This window comes from Vespula vulgaris, chromosome 20 (assembly GCF_905475345.1).
Source record: "Vespula vulgaris chromosome 20, iyVesVulg1.1, whole genome shotgun sequence".
In the NCBI taxonomy this organism is placed as follows: Eukaryota; Metazoa; Arthropoda; class Insecta; order Hymenoptera; family Vespidae; genus Vespula; species Vespula vulgaris.
Genome location: NC_066605.1, coordinates 207,534 through 227,870, shown reverse-complemented (window position 1 = coordinate 227,870; position 20,337 = coordinate 207,534). Strand labels below are relative to the sequence as shown.

Sequence of the window (20,337 nt, the reverse complement as noted above, 5' to 3'; positions counted from 1 at the left end):
GGAAGGGGGGAGGGAGGGAAGGAGAGAGAGAGAGAGAGAGTTTCTGCGCAGAAAACTCCTTGACTCGCTCTCGCGTCCCTAAGCGACGCTCGTTGTCTGGCCATTAGCGGACTGCCGCCGTCTTTTTGTCCTTTTTGTCGCTTCTGGCTCGTTTTTACTCAGGCACCGACGGCGGAAAGCTTCCCGATGACTTTTTGCTCGTTTCCGTCGACTACTTTTTCTTTATCTCTCTTTATCTATCTATCCCGAATAATGATTCCCGCTATGCTCGCATTCTCCCACGCTTCGGACGAATCCTCGAAAGATAATCGAACGCGTCCTTGGTCAATCGCTCCTTTTTCTATCTCGGATCGATTCGCTTTCTCTTTTCCAAAGTCTTCGGCACTCGCTTAAAGAATTTGGCTATCGACCAGGCAGCCAACTTGGGCACAGAGAAGAGAATGCGAAGGAGGGTTGTAAGAGGAGATTCGCTTTCTACGATCTCGCGCTTCGCGAACGGATAGAATCGTGCGGCTGGATGGAGGAGACGCGGGAACCCGAATACCGCATAGATCACGCATATTCTTACGTTCGCACGCGTGCCGACAATACCGTGACTCGCCGGCTGCCCATTGTTGGCTTCGCTAATTTACGGGCCTATTAATTAGCGCCCCCGAAGCTCAGATATTCCAGACTCCCGCACATACGGACGACCACGTTCCTCTCCGCAAAAGGAGCTGCGGGATTCTCGCTATATCTGTCTGCTCTGCGCGCGCGCGCGCGAGAGAGAGAGAGAGACAGATAGTTAAGTTCTACGCTCACCGATATCGACTGTTTCTCATCGTCGATATCTCTACGATACAGGGTATAGAGTACGTAGAGCATTGAAACCGGTTGATCGCAAACGCGAGGAAATACTATTGATATCGTTTATATCGAACCATTCTCTCCGGCGTTCCTTTCGCTTGAATTTTCAATCAAGTTGAAAATATCGCTTCCTAGACTACTTTCGCGATCGTTCTAAATGCCTGAAAATGGCGAAGGGATATAAGCGGAAGTCTGTAGCGACCCTTAATCCGATTTCGCCCGCCCTCCCCTTTTCGAAAGCCGCTTTTGCGATACTCGGAAAGGAAAAGTCGAGCGAGGATTTTGAGAATCGAAAGAGGATGGAAGGACGCGATAACGATCGCTGCTTCGAAGGAAAAAAAGGAGGATCCTTGAAATCGACTTTGGTCCGGGCCCGTAAAAAGTAAGAAAAACAGAGGTGGAAGACGAGCGCGCAGAGCGATATTTTGCCGTCGAGAAGAACCGTGAGTAACGTCATACCTGGACGACAGACATTATGGATGACAGTGTCAGAGACAGAGGGGCCAGCAGGCTGGACAGGACAACGCGGTGTCAGTGTCCAAGGGTGCAGAGTGCAGGAGACAACGAATAATTCATCCCTTTCTCTCTCTTGCGGAATACACGGCATACGCATGTAAACTGCATAACGAATATCGTGCCACGACTCGTCCAGTTGTTTCGAGTTCGTCGGAATAAAATAAAGAGCAATGATTGCGTTCTAACTTAATTAGCCAAAGTTTGCTCGAATTCTGATTAACGAGTCCACTGAATTTCATAATATCGATTCATTCGAATCGCACATAAATACGAATTAATATCGGAGAAGATTAATTAGCGCCGATCGCGAGTCGTATTTCCGAAAGACTTACGGTTACCACCTTACCACTTACATCTTTCGACGGAAGGCCGGAACGTTCGAACGAGAAAAGTTTTAATCGCGTTAGAGTTAAACGGATTAAGAGTCGGCTCTCTTTCTCTCTTGATCGCGCAAATATATGTATCCGTCGAGTGGATTAACTCGGCCGGTAAATTTCGCGATATTTGTCTCGGAGTTATGGCATATTAAATCGTCGATATTGCGGCATGAAAAGAGAAGGACAAGGAGAGAGAGGGAGAGAGAGAGAGAGAGAGGGAGAGACAGAGTTTCTCCAAAACAAGAAGCACGGCGGCTTGGTAAAACGATAGGGAGACGAGGTAAATGCAAGAGAACCGTCGACCACCGGTGGGTATATTAATCCGTAATGGCGAAACGATTAGTCAAGCTTGCCTGCAGACCCCACACAGTGCTGACAGTCGCACGCGCGACCTGCACATGATTAATAATCATCGTTCGGCCAACGTTATCGGCGTTAACGTTATCGCTATCTCCGTGTTCGGTTGGCCGCCCTTTTTCTTACCCTCTCTTATTGCTCGTTGTTAGCCGGTATCGGACGAGCGGACGAATTCGTGGTGGATGCGCGATCGTAAGAGTCAAAAGAGATATATAATGCACGAAACTCGTTTCCTTCGGAATGGAGAACAGAGTTTTACCATTCGGTAATACGAAAACGGGTGAAGGGAGATACTCGACTCGAGAGAGGATATTTTGCGGCTGGTACGATCAAATCCTAGGGTAAACCAAGAGAATCCTAGCGGCAGTCTGGCTTTATCCTCGCACGCTGCGGTCTCCTGCTAATGCAGCAATAAACATGCATCTACGTGAAAACACGGCGAGACATAAACTTCACGACTTTCTCTTCCAGAAAGCAGCAGCAGCAGAAGAAGAAGAAGAAGAAGAAGGAAACGTATGTAAAAATTCCCTGCACAGAAAGATCTCGAATCGAATTCCTTCAATTTCATTAAGGATCTCTCGAGGAAGAGGTTCTTTGCGACGATTACTATCGCGAAATAGATACGTTCGCGACGAGCTAAAAGAAAAAATGTAAAAATATGTAAGAAAAAAAAAGAAAAAAGAAAGAAAATCGTCTTCTCTAAGAGGACGATTCTTCTCTTTCCGCTCGGCGGTTACCATTTTAATCCCACTCCTGATGCACGAGCACGAACTACGAGGACGTTTCTTCCGTGCTCTTCTCGCGAATTACGCGCGGACGACGCGGTTATTTTAAAAGATTGTCTTCTACCGCGCTCTTTTTTTTTACTACTAATACTTTCTTCGCAGCGACATCTTTAATCTTACGATGCCGAGCGCTCCTCTCGCGAGCACGCGAATATTTTCTTTCCATTTCACGACGGACCGAAGAAGCAGAGATATTCTTATTGTTTCCGAACAAATTAAATGCTCTTTCGAGCAGTTTCAACGTCTACGTTGTTTTCTTCCTTCCTCCGAGCCGACTGCCAACTTTTCGTTCCAAAGTATACGAACGATCGTTTCGTCGATCGATACGAATTCGATTTTAACGATACTCCGATATCTGTACCAGATAGATACACACGGGTATACGTAACTTTGGACGAGTTTAAAAGGCCAAGAAAGAAGAGTATTCGAGCGGGAATTTCCGGACAGCTATATATATATAGCTCTCTCTCTCTCTCTCTCTCTCTCTCTCTCTCTCTCTCTCTGTATGTGTGTGTAGAGAGAGAGAGAGAGAGAGAGAGAGAGTTGCCTTTGAAAAATACGGGTAGTGGTTCAATTATCGCGAGCTAAACTTTCCAAGTATCACGCTCAATTTCTTAGCTTCTTTATCAAGCGACAAACTACTTTTTTCCCTCTCTTTTTTTCTTTCTTGACGAAGTCAGCACGACGACGACGACGACGACGACGGCTGGCAATGTGCCTCCCTACCGACGACACAACGTGGCACTGCATCCGACAAGCGTGTAATTCGCCTACCTCGAAAAATCATCGCCGTGGAAAAAACGTTCTGGCTGTTCGAGAGCCGAAACATAGTAAACGCGAGCGAGAGAGAAATTTCTTCTCGTCGAATCGAGCAAGAACCACTCCGGTCACTTTGTCGGACAACCGAATCTCGCTCGATTTCACGGAAATTCGATTTCGACGATGCCTGCTTGCCTATCTACGGGACTAAGAACGTTTCCAACGTCGACGGAGTTGGACGGGTCGCTGGATATTCGGATAATTCAGCCATTAGGCGAAACGATTCAACTAATAACAAACTTTTTACTTGCAGCTACGCTCTAACGGGATAAGAGATGTTCCGAGAGCACGCAGCGTGATGTCAACGATATTAAAACTACATATCTATGTACGCGTCTAGGTCGTGCCACTCCGAAATTAATCGAGCGAAAAGTTCACCCTAAGAAATTAATAAACGTAAGGCTTTAGAAAAATGAACACCTGTGGCTCCAAAGTCGATCCCATAAATGAGATTGGATAGGAACGAGTTTTCCAAACTTTTCTCCATTCGCTGATTTCACGGGAAGCACGAGAGTCGAGGCTTTATTTTTCATACGATATCAAGTACGACGACGAGTACGACGAGGTTCGTCCCGAAATAATTTCGAATCGTTTCCAGAACGCCTCGTCGTGGCAATTAAGCGGTCAAAAGCAGGTGTCACGGCACATCTACCAGATATATTTCGAATCGAGTTTTCCCAGTGCACGTATACTCTAACTCGGGCATCTCTCGCAATCTGCACTTCCGCTCGAACGCTTCGAGAATCGCGATTCACATCTCGCAAAGTCGGCCGGTACAACGATTCGCAGTAATTTCTACTTCCTTTTATTTTCGCGAGGACGAATACGAACGTCTAAGCTTTCGGAGAGAAAGAGAGAGAGAGAGAGAAACGATCAAATTTTCGTATCTACACGTCTTATCCGCACACGTCGAATCGAATATTTTCTTATCGAATTATTTTCGAACAAAGGCTCTTCTCGTCCGTCTTAGATACAAATCGGACTTTGCGATTATTGCCAAGTACGATAGACACACATACTTGATGCCTCGCACACGTACTTGACACCAGGAATACGCGATGCGATACAGCATCTTCTCGTAGGTTGTTTCTATTTGTAGTCGAGAATTTTCGGCCTCTGGCATTCGGCTCTAACGTTCAAAACGGTACTCCAGGTATTATTTCTGTTCGGGATACCCGATGACCCGTATTCCCATTCTCAAAGTTCACCACACACACACAGAGAGAGAGAGAGAGAGAGAGACGCTGGACTTTTCGGCCGATCTTTCCTTCGCTCCATTGTTGCGTCGATGACATCCGACGACTTTATGCTCGACGATACGCGAAAAGTCGAAGGAAAGGACGTACTTCTTCTGGCAATGACAGCTTCTTGCACGAACGATTACCTCGACATGCCACCGAGTATCACGAAATTTCTTCGAGACTTCTTGTTCTCGATCGCGAGGAAAAACGATCAAGAGAGATTACGTTAATCGTTTCCTTTCGATTTACCGTTTACGTTTATACGATATGCGTTTATATATTTTTTTGTTCAAAGATTCGATATAATTTCACGCTCGTAATTACGCGATATCGATTGTTTGCAATATTCTTTAGGTTTGCCATTAATCTCATTTTTCTATTCCTCCCTCGTTTCGCAACAGCCACGGTTATTAAGGTCGACCCTACGACCTCGCGAGATATGCCTCATATTTAAGAGAAAAGAAAAAGAAAAAAAGGAAAAGAGATACAAGACGTCGTTAAACTTCGGGCCATCCTTTCTCTCTCTCTCTCTCTCTCCCCTTCTCTTTTTCTTTTTTTTTATTAATGGCACTAGTATCTCTCGACTTACACGAGGTCGTTTCGTTTAATTGCGACCAAGTTGCCGGGAGGTGCGATAACGAGAACTTACGTAACGAAACGCGGAGAACGAGAATTCGCGATATGATTAATAAAGAGATCAAAATCGAGAAAAGGAGTATCCCCATGGTCGAAATCCCGACGTACCTGCCTCTGTGATCGAAAAGATATTTCCTCGATACTTTCCATCAACGTTAGACCAATATGAATAATACTTGGGCTTCTTTCGAAATTTTCCAAACTTTTCCACGGGACGCACTTTTCGCTTATTTCAGGACGTAAGATCGCTCTCTCTTTTTCTCCTGCCCGGCTTTGTCTCGAGTAACGACACGAAACGACTCGAACGCGGCCGGCATAAAATAATCCACTTGGGGGGATCGATTCGCTTCGTGGTCGCCCTCGCTCGTCTAATAATTTTTAAGTAAAAGCTTCGAAAGAGAAGAGAAGCGCCGTCAGCTCGCAAGCTCGCAAGCTCGTGAATTATTTAAGCAGCTTTTTAAAACGCTCTCGTTGTTCCACGCAGGCGCACGGCCGAGCTACGTACCTACGCCTATTTCAATGAAAAAAGAATGCCGCCAATTATTTTCCGGGCGAGGAGAAAGCCCGCTTTAAAGCGCACACATCGATTTTACTTGCTTTCGCACGGCTTAATTAACGTCACCTTGCCGTTGGCACGAATATCTACGTACGTACTTGCTCGCGAGGGAAGAAAAAAAATATATTAAGGAAAAAAAAAACACTCCTAACCCGACGAAAATCCTTTTCCGTTCGTTCGCCTCGATAAGCTTACGCTTCGATTCTTTTTTTTTCTTGCCGTTTTTTCCCCCCCCCCCCCTCTCCCCGAACCGAAAAGGTCCGCTCTTCGTACGCGGTGTTGGCTGAGTGTTGCGACAATTTCTCCGAGTACCAATCGCTCGATATTTTATATCGCTTCCGAGCGAAACCCCTCGATTCCCTCGATTTAAATATTTGCCGATGAACGAGGGAACATCCAATTTATTAAATACTTGCATCGTCCGTTAATAATACCGATATATTCAACGCCGAGTCGTCGCATTTAAGGGGCGATCTTTCGATGCAAATAGAATTAAAAAAAAAAAGAAGAAGCAACAACGATAACGTTGCGTCCGCGTTGCATCCAACTTGTTACTCGACGAATTAAAACGAGCTGCGCTTAGATATAGATATTGTTTATTGAAAGTTGGTTTCTAACGATCGAACCTAAGGCCGATTACGCAGCTTCCCCTTAGATATTGCACAGTGGGTATCCGCTTGCACCAGTTATCTCCTCTAACTGACTACGACCCAACTGGCAAGCTAATCCATAATCAGTAGATGCCTATATCCACTCGACTAGTCGATGCATACATAATGGATACGACAGGAGTCGGATAATCCGCGAATCGTCGAGCGTTCGCCTACGAATCAACGCATGAGAAATCCCATGAATGTCTACATATTCATCTCCGTCGTCCTTACACGAGAAAATTAAGACGATTTTACCGAGAAACATTCCAAACGAAATTCCAATAATCTGACCGTTCTTATTTATAAACGTCCACCTTTCCCATCGACTGAATATTATAAATAAAAAAAAAAAAAATAAAAGAAAAATATAAAAATAAAAGATAAAAAAAAATAAAAATACGTCTCTCCTAAGGATCTTTATCGAAAAAACGTCGAATCTATTCCCACGTCGACTAACGAAGTTCCACGCGTACGTAGATATATCGAGTGATATTCACGAAGGTCTCGGAAGCCGTAGGCGCGAGAAAGCTCTTTCTTTTCTTTCGTTTTTCTTTTTCTCCCTCTTTGATATCGGCTATCCATGTGTACATATACGTGTATATATACATACGTGTGCATCTCATAAAACCCGCGGCACCGTAAAGAAGCTCCGGTCTCGTGCATAAAACCTTCAATGAAGCGTCGATGCAACGGCAAAGGAGAAGGGTGGAGGTGCCAAGGGGGAGAGAAGGTGAACGGCGAACGATTTTTACGGCCGGTTTTACGGAGCTTTTCAATGGAACGCGACGCGCCGCGTCTTCTCGTAGTTCTTCTCATCTTTTTCTCCGTTATCTTCTCCTTCTTTCTTCTTCGCGTAAGAAGAAAGACTACGAATCTACGCTGTTTGTACTTCGTGAGCATATACCGTCTCTCTCTCTCTTCCCGAGATTAGGCACGATTCGCATTTTCCCGTTAACGATATCGAAAGTCTTTGCTTTTCCTTTCGTTCTAATCAATTCACAAATTCTCCTTAATGAAGGTGTACTTAATCTTACCCGAGATAACGACTACGATCGTCGAAACAGATTTCGCGAATAATCCAAAATTATAGATATTTCTGACTAACGTTCGATCTCTCTGCGTTTTTGTTATCGCCGAGCCGTTAAAAAGGAAGGAAGCTTCGTGGAAGCGTGTAAAGATAACAGATCCCGTGCGTGTTCGCATTGAACGATATTTGTTTGTAAACTCGAGCCGATGCATCACGCGAGAGAACAGAGAGAGAAAGGCAGCACGCGATACGCGATGCATTTCGAGGGTGCGCCTCCAATCTCAATCGCATAGAGAGAGAGAGAGAGAGAGAGAGAGAGAAAGTGTGGCGTCGGCGTTGTAGGTGGGCGAACACAATGTTCAGAAAATCACTCGCATTACAAAGCGACGCGCTGTCACGCGGACATAGGTTATTTGTTCCTGGCGACGTTCCAACTTGGGTATTCTCTCCCCTCTCGGCATCATCGCCGCCGTCCCAGATCCTCTAGCCATCCATCGATGAAAGATCATCGGCAAAGTACCTAACGATATTTAACGTAAGACACCTAGTCTAGTTCGTCGAATAATAAACGTTAAAGAAAGCGTTCGCACTCGCGACGACTTGTCGTAACTTTAATTTTGATACGAGCTTGAGCCAAAGGTTTTTGGTTAGGTTTGCTTTCATTGAATACAAAGAGAGAAGAAGAGGGTTGATTAGAGTCGGTCGGTCGGTCGGAGGGTGAGATTTCGTTCCGTTTCTTCGAGCTACCGAGGAGAGGAGATAAAGCGTCGGGTTTTATCTTCTCGCGTGATTAAGCCGCGGGACTGTAAATCATCGATTATATTCTCGTTAGGCTAAATAGTCTCCTCTTCCGCCTCTCTTCCCCCTCGTACAATATCTCGAAGGTGAAATCCTCCTCCTTTCTACGGATGAACGCGTTAGAGCGGAAAGATAGCACAGATCCTTTCCTTTCGCCCTCCTCTATCCCTCTCTATCATGTTTCAATTTAAAAACAACTTTCTCGACCACGAATCGATAAATCGTTGAGATCGAAAAAGAAACCTTTCTTCTCCTTTTCATCGTCTCTACGTAAGATCGATCCTCTTCGAACCGACGTTTGGAAATGTTGCCCTTTCATATCTCGCTAAGAAGGATGCATCCATCCTTGCTAGATAATAAATAAACTTGGAACACGTATGTGCAAAGGAAACACCAGATCTACCTAGAGCTCTACTCGGGATAACGCGAACGAGGATAAAATTCTATTATAGAAGCCGATTCGATGCGCGTTACAACGAAATCTAATGTACAACGAGACGATTATGTCCCATAGCGCGAAGCCAGCCGCAGATTTCATTATCCTCCTTTTCAAAGGATCTGTCACCCCCCGAGGGTGGGGGGGGCCAAATGGCGTTCCTCGGAGTGAAAGAAAGAAAGGAGAGGGAGGGGGAAAGAGTATGAGGGTAGGCAGGACGAAGCCCTTCGTGATCTCGAGCACTTTGAACCCCTGAAACGGCGTTTATCGCTCGAAGAATTCAGCGCTCAGCGCTTTTGACGCCGTCCCGTTATTTTCACCGAGTCTTGAGAGTCCTCGAAAACGGATCGAAGGGGCATCGCCGTGGTCGCGAGGCTCGACCGTATCGGTTTGAAGAACGAAAGAGAAATGAAAAAATGTGGAGATAGAAGAGACGATTTCAACGAAGTTTCCTTCTGCCTCGTAGATAAATAATGAATACGATTAGAAGGAAATCCTGTTAAAAGTTGGCGAGCCACGCATAGCGACGTTACCATTTACGTAAACTACCTAAACCTCCACGTCCATCCGTCTTGGCGAAGCAGAGAAAGGCAAAGTTTGCGTCGGGCCAAGTTTCCGAGATGGATTAGTCACGAGCCAGATTAAGCCACGGAGCCTATTGTATCGCGGATTTACTAAACTGCAAATAGACTTGCGAGCGGGGAAGCTTCAAACGCGATGAGAAAAGAAAGAAAAGAAGGGGGATAACGCGACGCGGACGAATTGTTATAGATTCGCTGATATATCTGCGAAGAAAAGAAGAGAAAAGAAAAAGGAAAAAAAGAAAAGAAAAAAACAGCGAAAGAAGAGAGAGGACGTCATCGGTTAACTCGGATTCGTCAAAAATCACCGTCATCGTCGGTCCTCCTCTTCTCGGTATAAATCAAGAGGAAGAAGAGTTCACCCTTCGTGACAAAAGCAGCAGCAGGGTCCTCGAGGAGGAGCAAGACGACGGCGACGGCGGCGGCGGCGGCGGCGGGGACTGTAGCGGCGGGCATGGCTCGTATAAATTTTCTTTCTGCCATTTTTTCTCCCATCGCTCGACGGCGAACACGAAAGGGGCGGAGATAAAGCTCGCAAACAGGCGAACCGCGGCAGAATCGTTTGTCATACAAACGTCTCTCCAAACAATAAAATCGCATCGAGAGGAAGCGAATTCCGAGCGTAGAAAATTCTATTACGAAAATGTGCAAACGAGCGATATGTTAACGATATGGCCAACGAATGAGGATGATTTTTTAATAAAAATCTTTTGCCCTTTTCTCCTCTTTGTCTTTTTCCCTTCCTTCTCGTCCACGGATTCCTCCCTTCATCGACGCGCATTTTCGAGCTCGCTCCCACTTTTATTTTGAGTTTTTCCTACGGCCATGGAATTTTTATGAAAGAGAGCCAGCCTCCAAAAGGGAGCCTCCTCTCGCGTCTACGCTCGATAAATTATTACGTTAAACATTAAATATTCGAGGGTATCGACGATCTTCCTATCGTTCGATATATCGATTAGATTTCTGTCCTCCGTCGGAACGTCCCTACGTATCCCCGCTATTCCCGTCGAAACTTCTTCCGTCGTCAACAATGTCCTTTCGTTATAACGATATTCGAGCGAGAATCTACATGCACGCGCGTCGATTTCGCTAATATGCGGACAATATCGCGAAATCAAATTTCAAAATTTAAATACTGTCGCTACCATTGTCGCCGTAGAACCGTAGCGGAACGCGGAGATTCAATTAATTCTAATTGGTCGACGCGCGCTCGCTTCCTCTCACCGATCTCCTAATTAATTAATATCTTCTACACTCGTTAAATTAGCCAAATACGCGTACGGGGGTCTAGCGAAACCCTAAGGGAGGAACGATGGAAGAAACGCGCGAACTCTATGGGAATTTTAATTCGAGGAACTTGCCGGAAGTTTCGAGAGAAACGGATAAAGGAGACACCTGCTCCCGAGAGATGAAAACTTCCGTTCGTTTGGCGGGCTAAACCGTATATACACCCACGTAAACTCGTATTATTCGTAATTTCGTTCTTACCCGAAGAATAAAAAGTACCCAGGACCGTTTCCCGCAGTAGGCTCGGCCTACTGTTTCGAACTTGCTAAAGGATAAATACGAGGGTCCCCCCGTCCCTCCAAGAAAAATCACCGCGATTCGCAGATGAAACAAATGAGATACTTTCGAGAGCCTTTTCGCTTTCTATCGGAATAATCTCGAACGGTTCGCTCTCATCGGAGCGCTTTTCCGCGTTGCGTCAAATTTTCCGGATAACACGTAAGCGTTTAAACCATCGGCTATTTTCGTAATACGTAATCCCTCGAAGCTTTAACTCGTCGACGGAAATATTCGGAAAATAACGAGGGTACGAGACTCGAGATATTCGCGACACGATCGTAACTCACAGTTTCGCGCGGATCCAAGAATCGATCCTCGCAGATCCTACTCTCGAGATACCCGGGAGAACGTGGTACAAGAACAAATGTCTACGTGTTCGGTGAACGGTAACGCGCCCTCAGGATTCGAATACCAGCTACGTCGTTTGTTATTTCGGGACGGTACGCTCGAACGAGTCTCGATCTCCTTCTCCGTGGTACGTCGCGAAAAATGCAAATCCTTGCCCGGGAAACCTGAATCCAAAAGCTTCGATGCGTTTTCCAAAAATTATTATTATAATCGATAAAACTAAGCACTTCGTTTTCCATTTATCCTCATTCTCCTTTCTCTCCAAACAAGGAGAATCGAGAATAAACGTAGACGCGTGTCGTTAAGTATTTTACCTTAAAAGAGTCCTCTCGAAGACGATAAGCTATCGATAAATCGAAGGTGAAATTGGAGGCTGATTAAGAATGGCTGCTAGGTGGCAGCGACCGCCATAAAAGTCCCGGCGAACCTCAGGAAATTAATCTTCTGATCCGTGATACGAGTATACCGGCGGCATTGCGCAGGGAAGGAAACTTTGGTCAATTACGTGGGTCGGCCCTCGAGAAGCCCTACGAGGACGCGTAGGGTGTAATCGAGGAGTGGGTTGTCGCCATCGAATCCGCCTGCAAATTGTTTCCCGCAAATTGGATCGCTCTCCTTCAACGTCTCACACCGTGATTCGGAAGGTATCGCTGGGTCGGATCTTTGATCGAATCGAACGACTATCAATCTCTTTTTTTCTTCTTACACTGCAGGCCGAAATTCGCTTTCCAAAAGAAAAAGAGAAAACGTCGAGTCATGATATTCTTGGCAAAAAGTTTCGTCGCCAACGCGGTTCGAACTCCGTCCAAATTTTGCCCTTCTGTTCTTCTCGTCAAAAAAGAAATCCCTCATAAGCTTCGAAAGAAATCAAAATAAAAGAGGAGCGTATCGCGGTATTCGCTTAAATATGACGTTTACGCGACGTAAAGACTAATGCCTTCCTCGTTGAAACGCGACGACGCGATGGGGTTTTAGGAAGACAACGACGCAAAGCGTGACAGACAACGGATACATCTGAATTCAAGCTCGTCGTGCGAAGGTTTCGCTTCGAGCTGGAACAAAACAATGGAGGAGACGCGAAAGGAAACAATGAAGGGAGAGAGACAGAAACGGAGAAAAGTTTGTCCCTCTCTCTCCCTCTCCCACGGTAGTAGAGCATATTTACTCATCTAGCCGGTAACCAAAGCTTTGAAAAACAACGAAAGGATAAATAAAAGAAAATAAATGGAGAAGGCAGAGAGAGAGAGGGAGAGCCGGTGGCTTTTACGACGGGTCAAGTTACCAAGGGTTTCACCTTGTCGACGACCTTTCGCTACCGTACCGCGTACCGAACGATTAAGCGGCGAACTAATCGTTCCGAGATAATCTAAACATTTTACATGTCCATAATATTTAGGAAAGAAATTAATATTCCGGACAAACGTAATTCAATATTCAACGGCACCCACATATTTCATGCTACGTACGCGCATATTTCAAAATCGCAACGCCGCGAATACTTTGTCTTTTACTACGGTAGACAGAGAGAGAGAGAGAGAGAGAGAGAGAGAGAGAGAGCGGTGTGCGCGCTGACTTTTCGCAAAAAAACAAGTATTCCTATATCTCAAAAGTTTGGTAATAGTCTCTCCTTCCACCTCTGTCCTTTACGTCTGCGCGCGCGGGCGCACGCGCCCGTCGTCCTCATTCGCGGCTTCGCATATGAAAGACCAAAAACGCATACTCCAAACGGTCCTATCCGGCATTGTTTGAACTTTCGAACGAAACCGCTATAATTCAGAGGCTCTCGGAGCAAACGGCGAATCGTTGCTAAAAGTCCTGCCTTGCTTCCCATCGTTGCAATCTACGGGAAGGACGAGCGAAACGCGCAATCGGTCCTACACACGCGTGACTTTATGCAACGTTTAACTACGTATTTCCTCTCGCTCGTAAGGACGAACCTATTACGCTCACATTTCTATTCCGTATAATAGTCCGGGTTGCTCGTGTATACTGGGTGAGCAAGAAGAAACCTCGTAGATAGAATCTCGTTCTATTTCGAAAGAAATATTCGTGCATTTCGTTTCCACGCCGCACACCCTCTAAATAGACAAACGAATGGAAATGCGTCATCGCATTATCGACAATCGTTGCGGACCACTTTCGCGAAGAATATCTCGCGCGCGATCGGTATTGCGAGATGATAGCGTTTTAATTGAAAAATCGCCATGAGAAATGAGACTTTAACGGTGCGCGACTCGTTCCATCGCCATTAAATATCACTCGCTTTTCACCGTATTCGAGAGAGAGAGAGAGAGAGATTTAACGAGTCGATCTCAGGAAGAAGAGAGCGGTAAAATTCATCGAGAGATTCGAGATGGTCGAATTTTTAGAAAAGATTATCGATCTTTTTGGATACTTGGTACTTTAGCAAAAAACATATCGCGGCTCCGAACGGGACGATTCATTAAGAATAACTAGTTTTGGCGATTAATCGACGCGAGTGTAACCTTTATTGGTGAAACCGAATTGCCCGACGAGGCCTTGAAGCTGTGGTCGGTTGGCAAATATATCAGTATGACGAACGACGAGAGAGATAGCGATAGAGAGAATGAAAGGGAGAGGAGACAAGGGAGGAGGGGAGAAAGAGAGTCCCAGGAGGACATCCTGTAATTTGACATTAGCCGTCTTCCGTCAGCGTCGCTAGCTTAATTACATTCCACGATGATGCTCCTCGCTTATTGTATCCTTGAACGAAGTTATGCCTCTGACGACGAAAGAGCCGAACGTAGCGTAGACTCGGACGAGAAAATTGGAACGGTCTCTGGTGACGATCGTCGTTCACCTAACTAAATTCGATAGATCAGAGAAGAAAATTTGAAAATTCCTCTCAGACACGGGAAAAAGAACGGGAGATCGTAGGATCGAAGTAGCGGGTTAAAAAAAAATCTTGTGGCTAGATATTAGATAGATCGAGTGTCGATCTAATTTTAGAAAGCACCTAACGATGGACCGAACCCAGAAGGGAGGAAAAGGAGAGCTTTCTCTCTCTCTCTCGCACGCGATGAAAAGGGAAAACAGGCTTGCCTGCCTGCCCCGTACGACATACAACGTACGGGAGCATAGAAAAAGCTGCTCGTTGAAGCTTGCGAGGACGGAAAATCGAAGCGATCGACGTCAACCGAGGCTCCTCGTGGCCGTACCAAGAGCTTTGATCGCTCGGCCGAGCCTTCTTTCCCGAGCTAGAAAGAGATACGAATAGACGCGGGACCGAGTGTAATTGCGACGATCAGAGAAAGATAGAAATAAAGGGACGATCCGCGTACGGAACGGGAAAACGTACCTACGTGTGTACACGATCGTTTGCCGATGCGAAACTCCTCGATGCCAATTACCGCGTTCCACGACTAATTTCGAGCGAATATCCATCGAAATGGACGTAGTTTGCTTCGATTTTTCGCGAGTTGGAACTCCATTTTTGTCGCAACGAGACGAAAATTATTCTCGTAAGATGCCCAGAGCGGTTTCGTTTTTCTCTTCCCCCTCTCTCTTCCTCTCGCTCTCCGTCGCATCGGAAATTCGATGGTAGGCACGATAAATAGCCTTCGATGACGTCGTAGGATCCTTTTTTTTTTCGCTTCCATCGGATCACGACCGTGTCGCACTCGAATGACGTTACGTTATACGGTCTCTAAACGCGACGATAGAAAAATACATACACGAGACGATTTAATAATTATCGGAGACCTAAGAATATCTGTCCGATCGATAAGAAAGATGGTTGAATTTTATGGTCCTAAATTTCCGCCATTAAATCATAATACGACATAGAAACGTATTTCTCCCACGCAAAACGTCCGAGATATAATCGTTCATCCAGCGAAGTTATTAGAAATATTTGGAAGAACGCTCAAGAGGTGTGTGCGCGAGTGTATACACATACATACCTAATGATCGTTTCTAGACTAACCGCAGGATCGTTTTACCATAAATTACACGACCGCCACGAATGCCGACATAGTTTGCGAGAGAATCTATGAACGGCTCGACTGGAAACGAATGTACCTTCGCAAGTATTTGCATTAAGATAACGAACTTTGAACTAATGAGCTCGTCTAATGTCACGAGGAAATAGTTTCGGGAAAGAAATAGCGATGATTCCTTCTTCTCGAAAAGCTATAAGTAAAAAGTGCAAAAAATAGAAACCTGTTGCAGCGAACTAACATCGTCATTTGCTCTTGTTCCTCTTGTATAATTAAAAAAAAAGAGAGAGAGAGAGAAAATAGTCAAAACTAAATTTTGATTCAAAACGGAAATTATTTCTCACTTGGTATAGGCGAATAACGAGGCTCGCGAGAACGTTTAAACGAACGTTAGGACTCTCTCCCTCTCGGTTCGTCTTATAAAATCTCTTCGTTTCAACGCTCGTTTTCCTCCTCACGCGCGAATCGCCTCCTGCATACCTAAATGCGTAATTAGCTCCGCGTATAATTTCACTTGGAGCACGGTATCGCGTTCCGCATAAACACCAACGGCCGATAAGAAAAGAATAAAAGGAAAGAAGAGAGACGGAGAGACGAGACACGTAATTAGACGCGAATGACGCCTTTGCACGTGTTGCTACAAATGTCTAATCAAGTAAAAAGATAGAGAGAGAGAGAACGAGAAAGAATCAAATGCCAAAAGTGCAGAAAAATCTTACCGGTAAGGAACCGATGAACTTGGACGAAGAAGAAGAGAGAGAGAGAGAGAGAGAGACGAGGAATATAAACCATCGTTCCTAACGGACTTTTAGAATGTTTAATAAGCGACATCAGCGTGTCTGCGGCTTTCACAAAAGCGAAAATGTAAATTCAGCGTTTTCGTCGGCAGAAAAGGCTTGCAGGAGCCTTCGGAGGGTGGAGAATGTTCCCTCTTGTATAACCGGCATTAAAATTGCAAACTGCGCAATGAACTGTCTTCCGCTCCTTCTCTTCCTCTCTCTCTCTATATATATATATATACACACGCGTCTGTGTGTATGCACGTACATACATATCGCCGATCTTCTTTATCAGCAATCAGGCTCGTCTTCGAAAGTCTCCAAGTATTGACACGCGAATAACAGAATCGAAGGACGATGCAAAACGAGAGCAATAAAAGCTGCTTATCTTCCAAGTTATAAATCGCAAGACTTCAATAAATATATCGTGCGCGCAATTCCTGTTATATCGGGTGCTTTCCAGTTCATCCTCGTGCGTGTACGTTCGACGATGATATTCCGAATAATAACGATAAACAGGATTAAGTATTCTATGTTCTAGTTTCGATCCGTTTATATACAAATAGATATTTTCATTTTCGACGGATACCTTCGATTCCAAGTAAGGTTAAGTAATCAAAGAACGAATACGTGTTCGCATTGTATTCGTGTTTACGGTCTTCGCACGCTGCCTTCGTAACGTGTTTATGCGTATTACGTATGTACATAAATTTTGCCATCGATTAATAAACAAAGCCGACAAAAGACAACAAATTATTTTAGTCGACGAACGCATCGGAATATTTTACGTACGTAATACGCGATACATGAAATACGAACGACGAAACGGTTATCTATCGAGAAACGTACGTCGAATAGCCATGATGGTATTGCAGAAGCAAAGAAAAAACTATAAGGAAAAAACACAGCGATATCGTTTGATTACCTTCTCAAGATCCTCCGTAAATGAAACGAGCGTTCCTTCGTCCGTCGATGAACCTTCCGAAAGAATTCTCACGATACCGAATTATAAACGAAAAACTTGCAGAGAACTCGACGCAACTAGAAGAAATTGGCCGGCCGGCGCCATATTTGCGTTCGCGCGTTCCGAATGATCGTGCCGATCGACGCGACCGTTCGGAGCGCTACCTATCGGCGAAAGGAAGAAAGTCATTACCTTGGAGAAACGATCGATCGATATCAAGCGTAATATTTTTAACGATCGATTGCGATTGTCGTTCGATCGCGTTTATATCGTTTCTAATAAAAATGATACGTGCTCGTCGAAGAAACAAGCGGGCGAGAAAGGCACAATTATCCAAAGATGAAATTCCATTATTATCGCATTACATCGCGTTCCGTATTACCAACCGTTCGCAAGAACTAAATCTTTCAAGAGGCATGAAAAAATGTACCTTCTTTTTTTTCGTTTTGTTTCGTCGATATAAATCTCTTCCTACCGTCGGTAAAATACCGATCGAATTCCTAATACATCCGCGAAACGCAAGTGCGATCAACTTGTTCCCGATTTGCGGCGTATCTTGACAATTGGCTGTCACTCGGTGGTGCGTGCTGTTGCACCGAGTATCAAACTCGATATATAAGAGATACGGAGAAAGAGGGACGTTTCGCTTAAGCTCTTGCATGTTTCTAGCTTCTAAGCTTTCGTAACTGATACGGTCAATCTCGCACAGTGTGGCTTCCTTTCGTTCGTTCGTTCGTTCGTTCGTTCGTTCGTTACTTGCTATAGAGACTTATGAACTATTCGCGGAAGGTGTCATTCGTTTTCGGGGTTGATATGTGCCCTGCGACAGGAAGTGCTATGCGGCGAATATTATAACAATGCCGGATTGTTAAATTGGTATATATATATCGTGAAATTAGAGTAGCGCGATAAGAACGGAAAGACGGTGGAGCAAAGTTATGGAGGGAGTCGATGGGCAACTGCAAACGAAATATCAAAAGATAGCCACGGAATATTCGAAAGTGAGCAAATCCAATGGAATAACGTAAATCCACATAGGAATATCTTCGTTTACCATCTGTTACCTCGTCTTCCCTCGATACGTGCGACCTATTTTTTCGAACGATATCTACCCAAATCTAAAAAAAAAAATATTTATTTGCAGATTCGTGCTCAGGCGAACGTTCTAAAGAAGGCTGTGATCGATGAACAGGCACGTAATGCGGAAATACGAGAACAATTAAAAGAGAAAGAAGTAGAATTCCGTAGAGCCGAACAAGAAATAGATAGTCTAACTTTCCGCAATCAACAGTTGACCAAACGTATAACTGTATTGCAGGAAGAACTTGATAAAGCGCAAAACAAATCCAGGAAAGGGAAAGGCAAGCTGTCTGATAACAATACTCAAGTACCTGCCTCGTCTAATCATATCTTAGACGAAGAATTTCAAAAGAAAATAGTTGAAAATGCCCAGTTGCTGTCGCAAATAGCCGACAAGGATAGTGAAATTGAAAGTTTAAGCGAAAGAATACAAGAGTTGGAATATAAGTTGGAGCGCGTTGAAAAATCTAAAGTAGAATTAGATTGTCAGCATCGCAGAGAGATCGACAAGTTAGACAGGGAGAGAAATGACTTACAAAGAAAACTTAATGAGAAGCAAAGGCAAGAAGAAACTATATCGTGGTCCAGTACAGAAGGCAAGAGGGAAGGATACGAATGCGAACAAAGAGCAGGACTGTCTAATCATTATCAAATAGATTCTTCTCCTGTTTCATCTCCCTCTCCCTCTCGTAGATCATCGAAATCTTTTAACGACGGTAAAATTCAAAAATTGACCGACGAAAGAAGCGATTACGAGTCCACGAAATCTTACGATATAGAAAAAGAATTGCATTATTGGAAAACGCAGTATCACATCGTTAAGATCAAGTATGACGAGTACGAACAGAAAGAGCAAGAAACAAACAGATCGATCGCAAAGGAATCTCTCAATCCCGTGCGAATAAATAATATGGTAGTTTCCTTTTCTTTCTCTCCTTTTCTTTTTTTTTCTTTTTTTTTTTTTAATTTCAAGATCCCTTACCGATAGTCTAATGTTTATTGCGCCGTTCGCAGATTGGAAGGTTACACGCGCCATTTGCACTGCCAGAGGAAATAGAAGCTCGCGAAGGAAAAATAAGAGAATACTTTCTCGATGAGATAAACAAATTAATAATGGAAAAGCACATTTGTCACGTTAAAAATTTGGCCATGGCTGCTAATGTGATTATATTGTTACGCTCTTATCAACATCTATATTCCGAGGTGCATGATCGTTTTTATTAAAAAATAATACCTATTATTTTAGAGCGAAGTTATGCACGCACATTTAGACACATGCGAGTCGAAAAGAGAAAAATGCGAGGTGGCACTTTTGGAAGCGCTATCCAACTGTAATAGCCTGCAAAAGGATAAAGAGACGCAAGAAGGAAATTATAAAGCACAGCTCAGTACAATGAGCGAGCATCTTGCTAATATGAACGATAAGCTCATTTGTCAGACAGAAGAAATCCAACAATTAAAATTTGAATTGGCAAACAAGGTAAAAAGACACTCAATGTTTCGTCGTATCGTATTTTTAAGGTTAACGTATCCCTTTGCTATTACTTTATAGAACAATAAAAAAGGAAAACAAAAGTGATTTATACTCGGTTCCCGACCATTGATCAGAGACATTCCATTGATAATATTAGTATAATCATATTCATCGATCGATTTAAAGTTATGTATATAAAGAATTCATACCAGACGAGCAATGTATTACCATCTATCTTCGTACCCGGATTTTTAGCAAGACAACACAGGCCGAAGCGCTCTCTGACTCTGTTACGTGTTATGTTATTTATGAAATCAAAATAAAATATTACTATCGAATATGCTCTTCGAAAACATTATGAACAAAGTATTAGATAGGAAATATATTATATCAAAGATAATCCTCGATTTCTTTCATTTCCCAACAAGTATTTCAATATTTTTCAAACAATAACGCTATCTCGTACGCTCTATAGATACAATATCGTTCGAACGCTTACATTTACAACGTACCTTCGTACAAGTTTCTCGTTCTACGGG

General features: G+C 44.1%; 2 protein-coding genes across 5 annotated transcripts in view; one reads left to right on the top strand and one right to left on the bottom strand.

The window, feature by feature from the left end:
• The window catches only part of LOC127070968 (RNA-binding protein Musashi homolog 2), a 90,405-nt gene extending 72,980 nt beyond the window's left edge, over positions 1-17,425 (bottom strand). For 2 of the 3 annotated variants that reach the window (XM_051009615.1, XM_051009614.1), the window contains exon 1: positions 17,206-17,416. The gene's annotated coding sequence lies outside the window, so the exon portion shown is untranslated. Of the gene's footprint in view, positions 1-17,205 lie in introns of all 3 variants that reach the window. The other variant, XM_051009610.1, reaches the window with a different exon arrangement.
• Positions 17,426-17,777: 352 nt separating this feature from the next.
• Positions 17,778-20,198, top strand: LOC127070970 (protein phosphatase 1 regulatory subunit 21). 2 transcript variants are annotated; one of them, XM_051009626.1, is made up of 6 exons: positions 17,778-18,245; positions 18,389-18,436; positions 18,563-19,237; positions 19,339-19,485; positions 19,571-19,804; positions 19,877-20,198. In XM_051009626.1, the coding sequence occupies exons 1-6, from the start codon at positions 18,183-18,185 to the stop codon at positions 19,901-19,903; spliced, it is 1,194 nt and encodes a 397-aa protein (XP_050865583.1). In that variant the 5' UTR covers positions 17,778-18,182; the 3' UTR covers positions 19,904-20,198. The 2 variants fall into 2 exon arrangements, with proteins under 2 accessions (XP_050865583.1, XP_050865582.1); XM_051009625.1 differs by having other exon boundaries at positions 17,781-18,245; positions 18,389-19,237.
• The last annotated feature ends 139 nt before the right edge of the window (positions 20,199-20,337 follow it).

What these genes read in the sequence shown, in the direction of transcription:
- LOC127070970 (XM_051009625.1), top strand. Translation starts at nt 18,183, where the DNA reads ATGGAGGGAGTCGATGGGCAACTGCAAACGAAATATCAAAAGATAGCC. An exon ending in TAGCCACGGAATATTCGAAA is followed by an intron (nt 18,246 to 18,388) that starts GTGAGCAAATCC and finishes ATTTATTTGCAG; the next exon opens with ATTCGTGCTCAGGCGAACGT. An exon ending in AATTTGAATTGGCAAACAAG is followed by an intron (nt 19,805 to 19,876) that starts GTAAAAAGACAC and finishes ATTACTTTATAG; the next exon opens with AACAATAAAAAAGGAAAACA.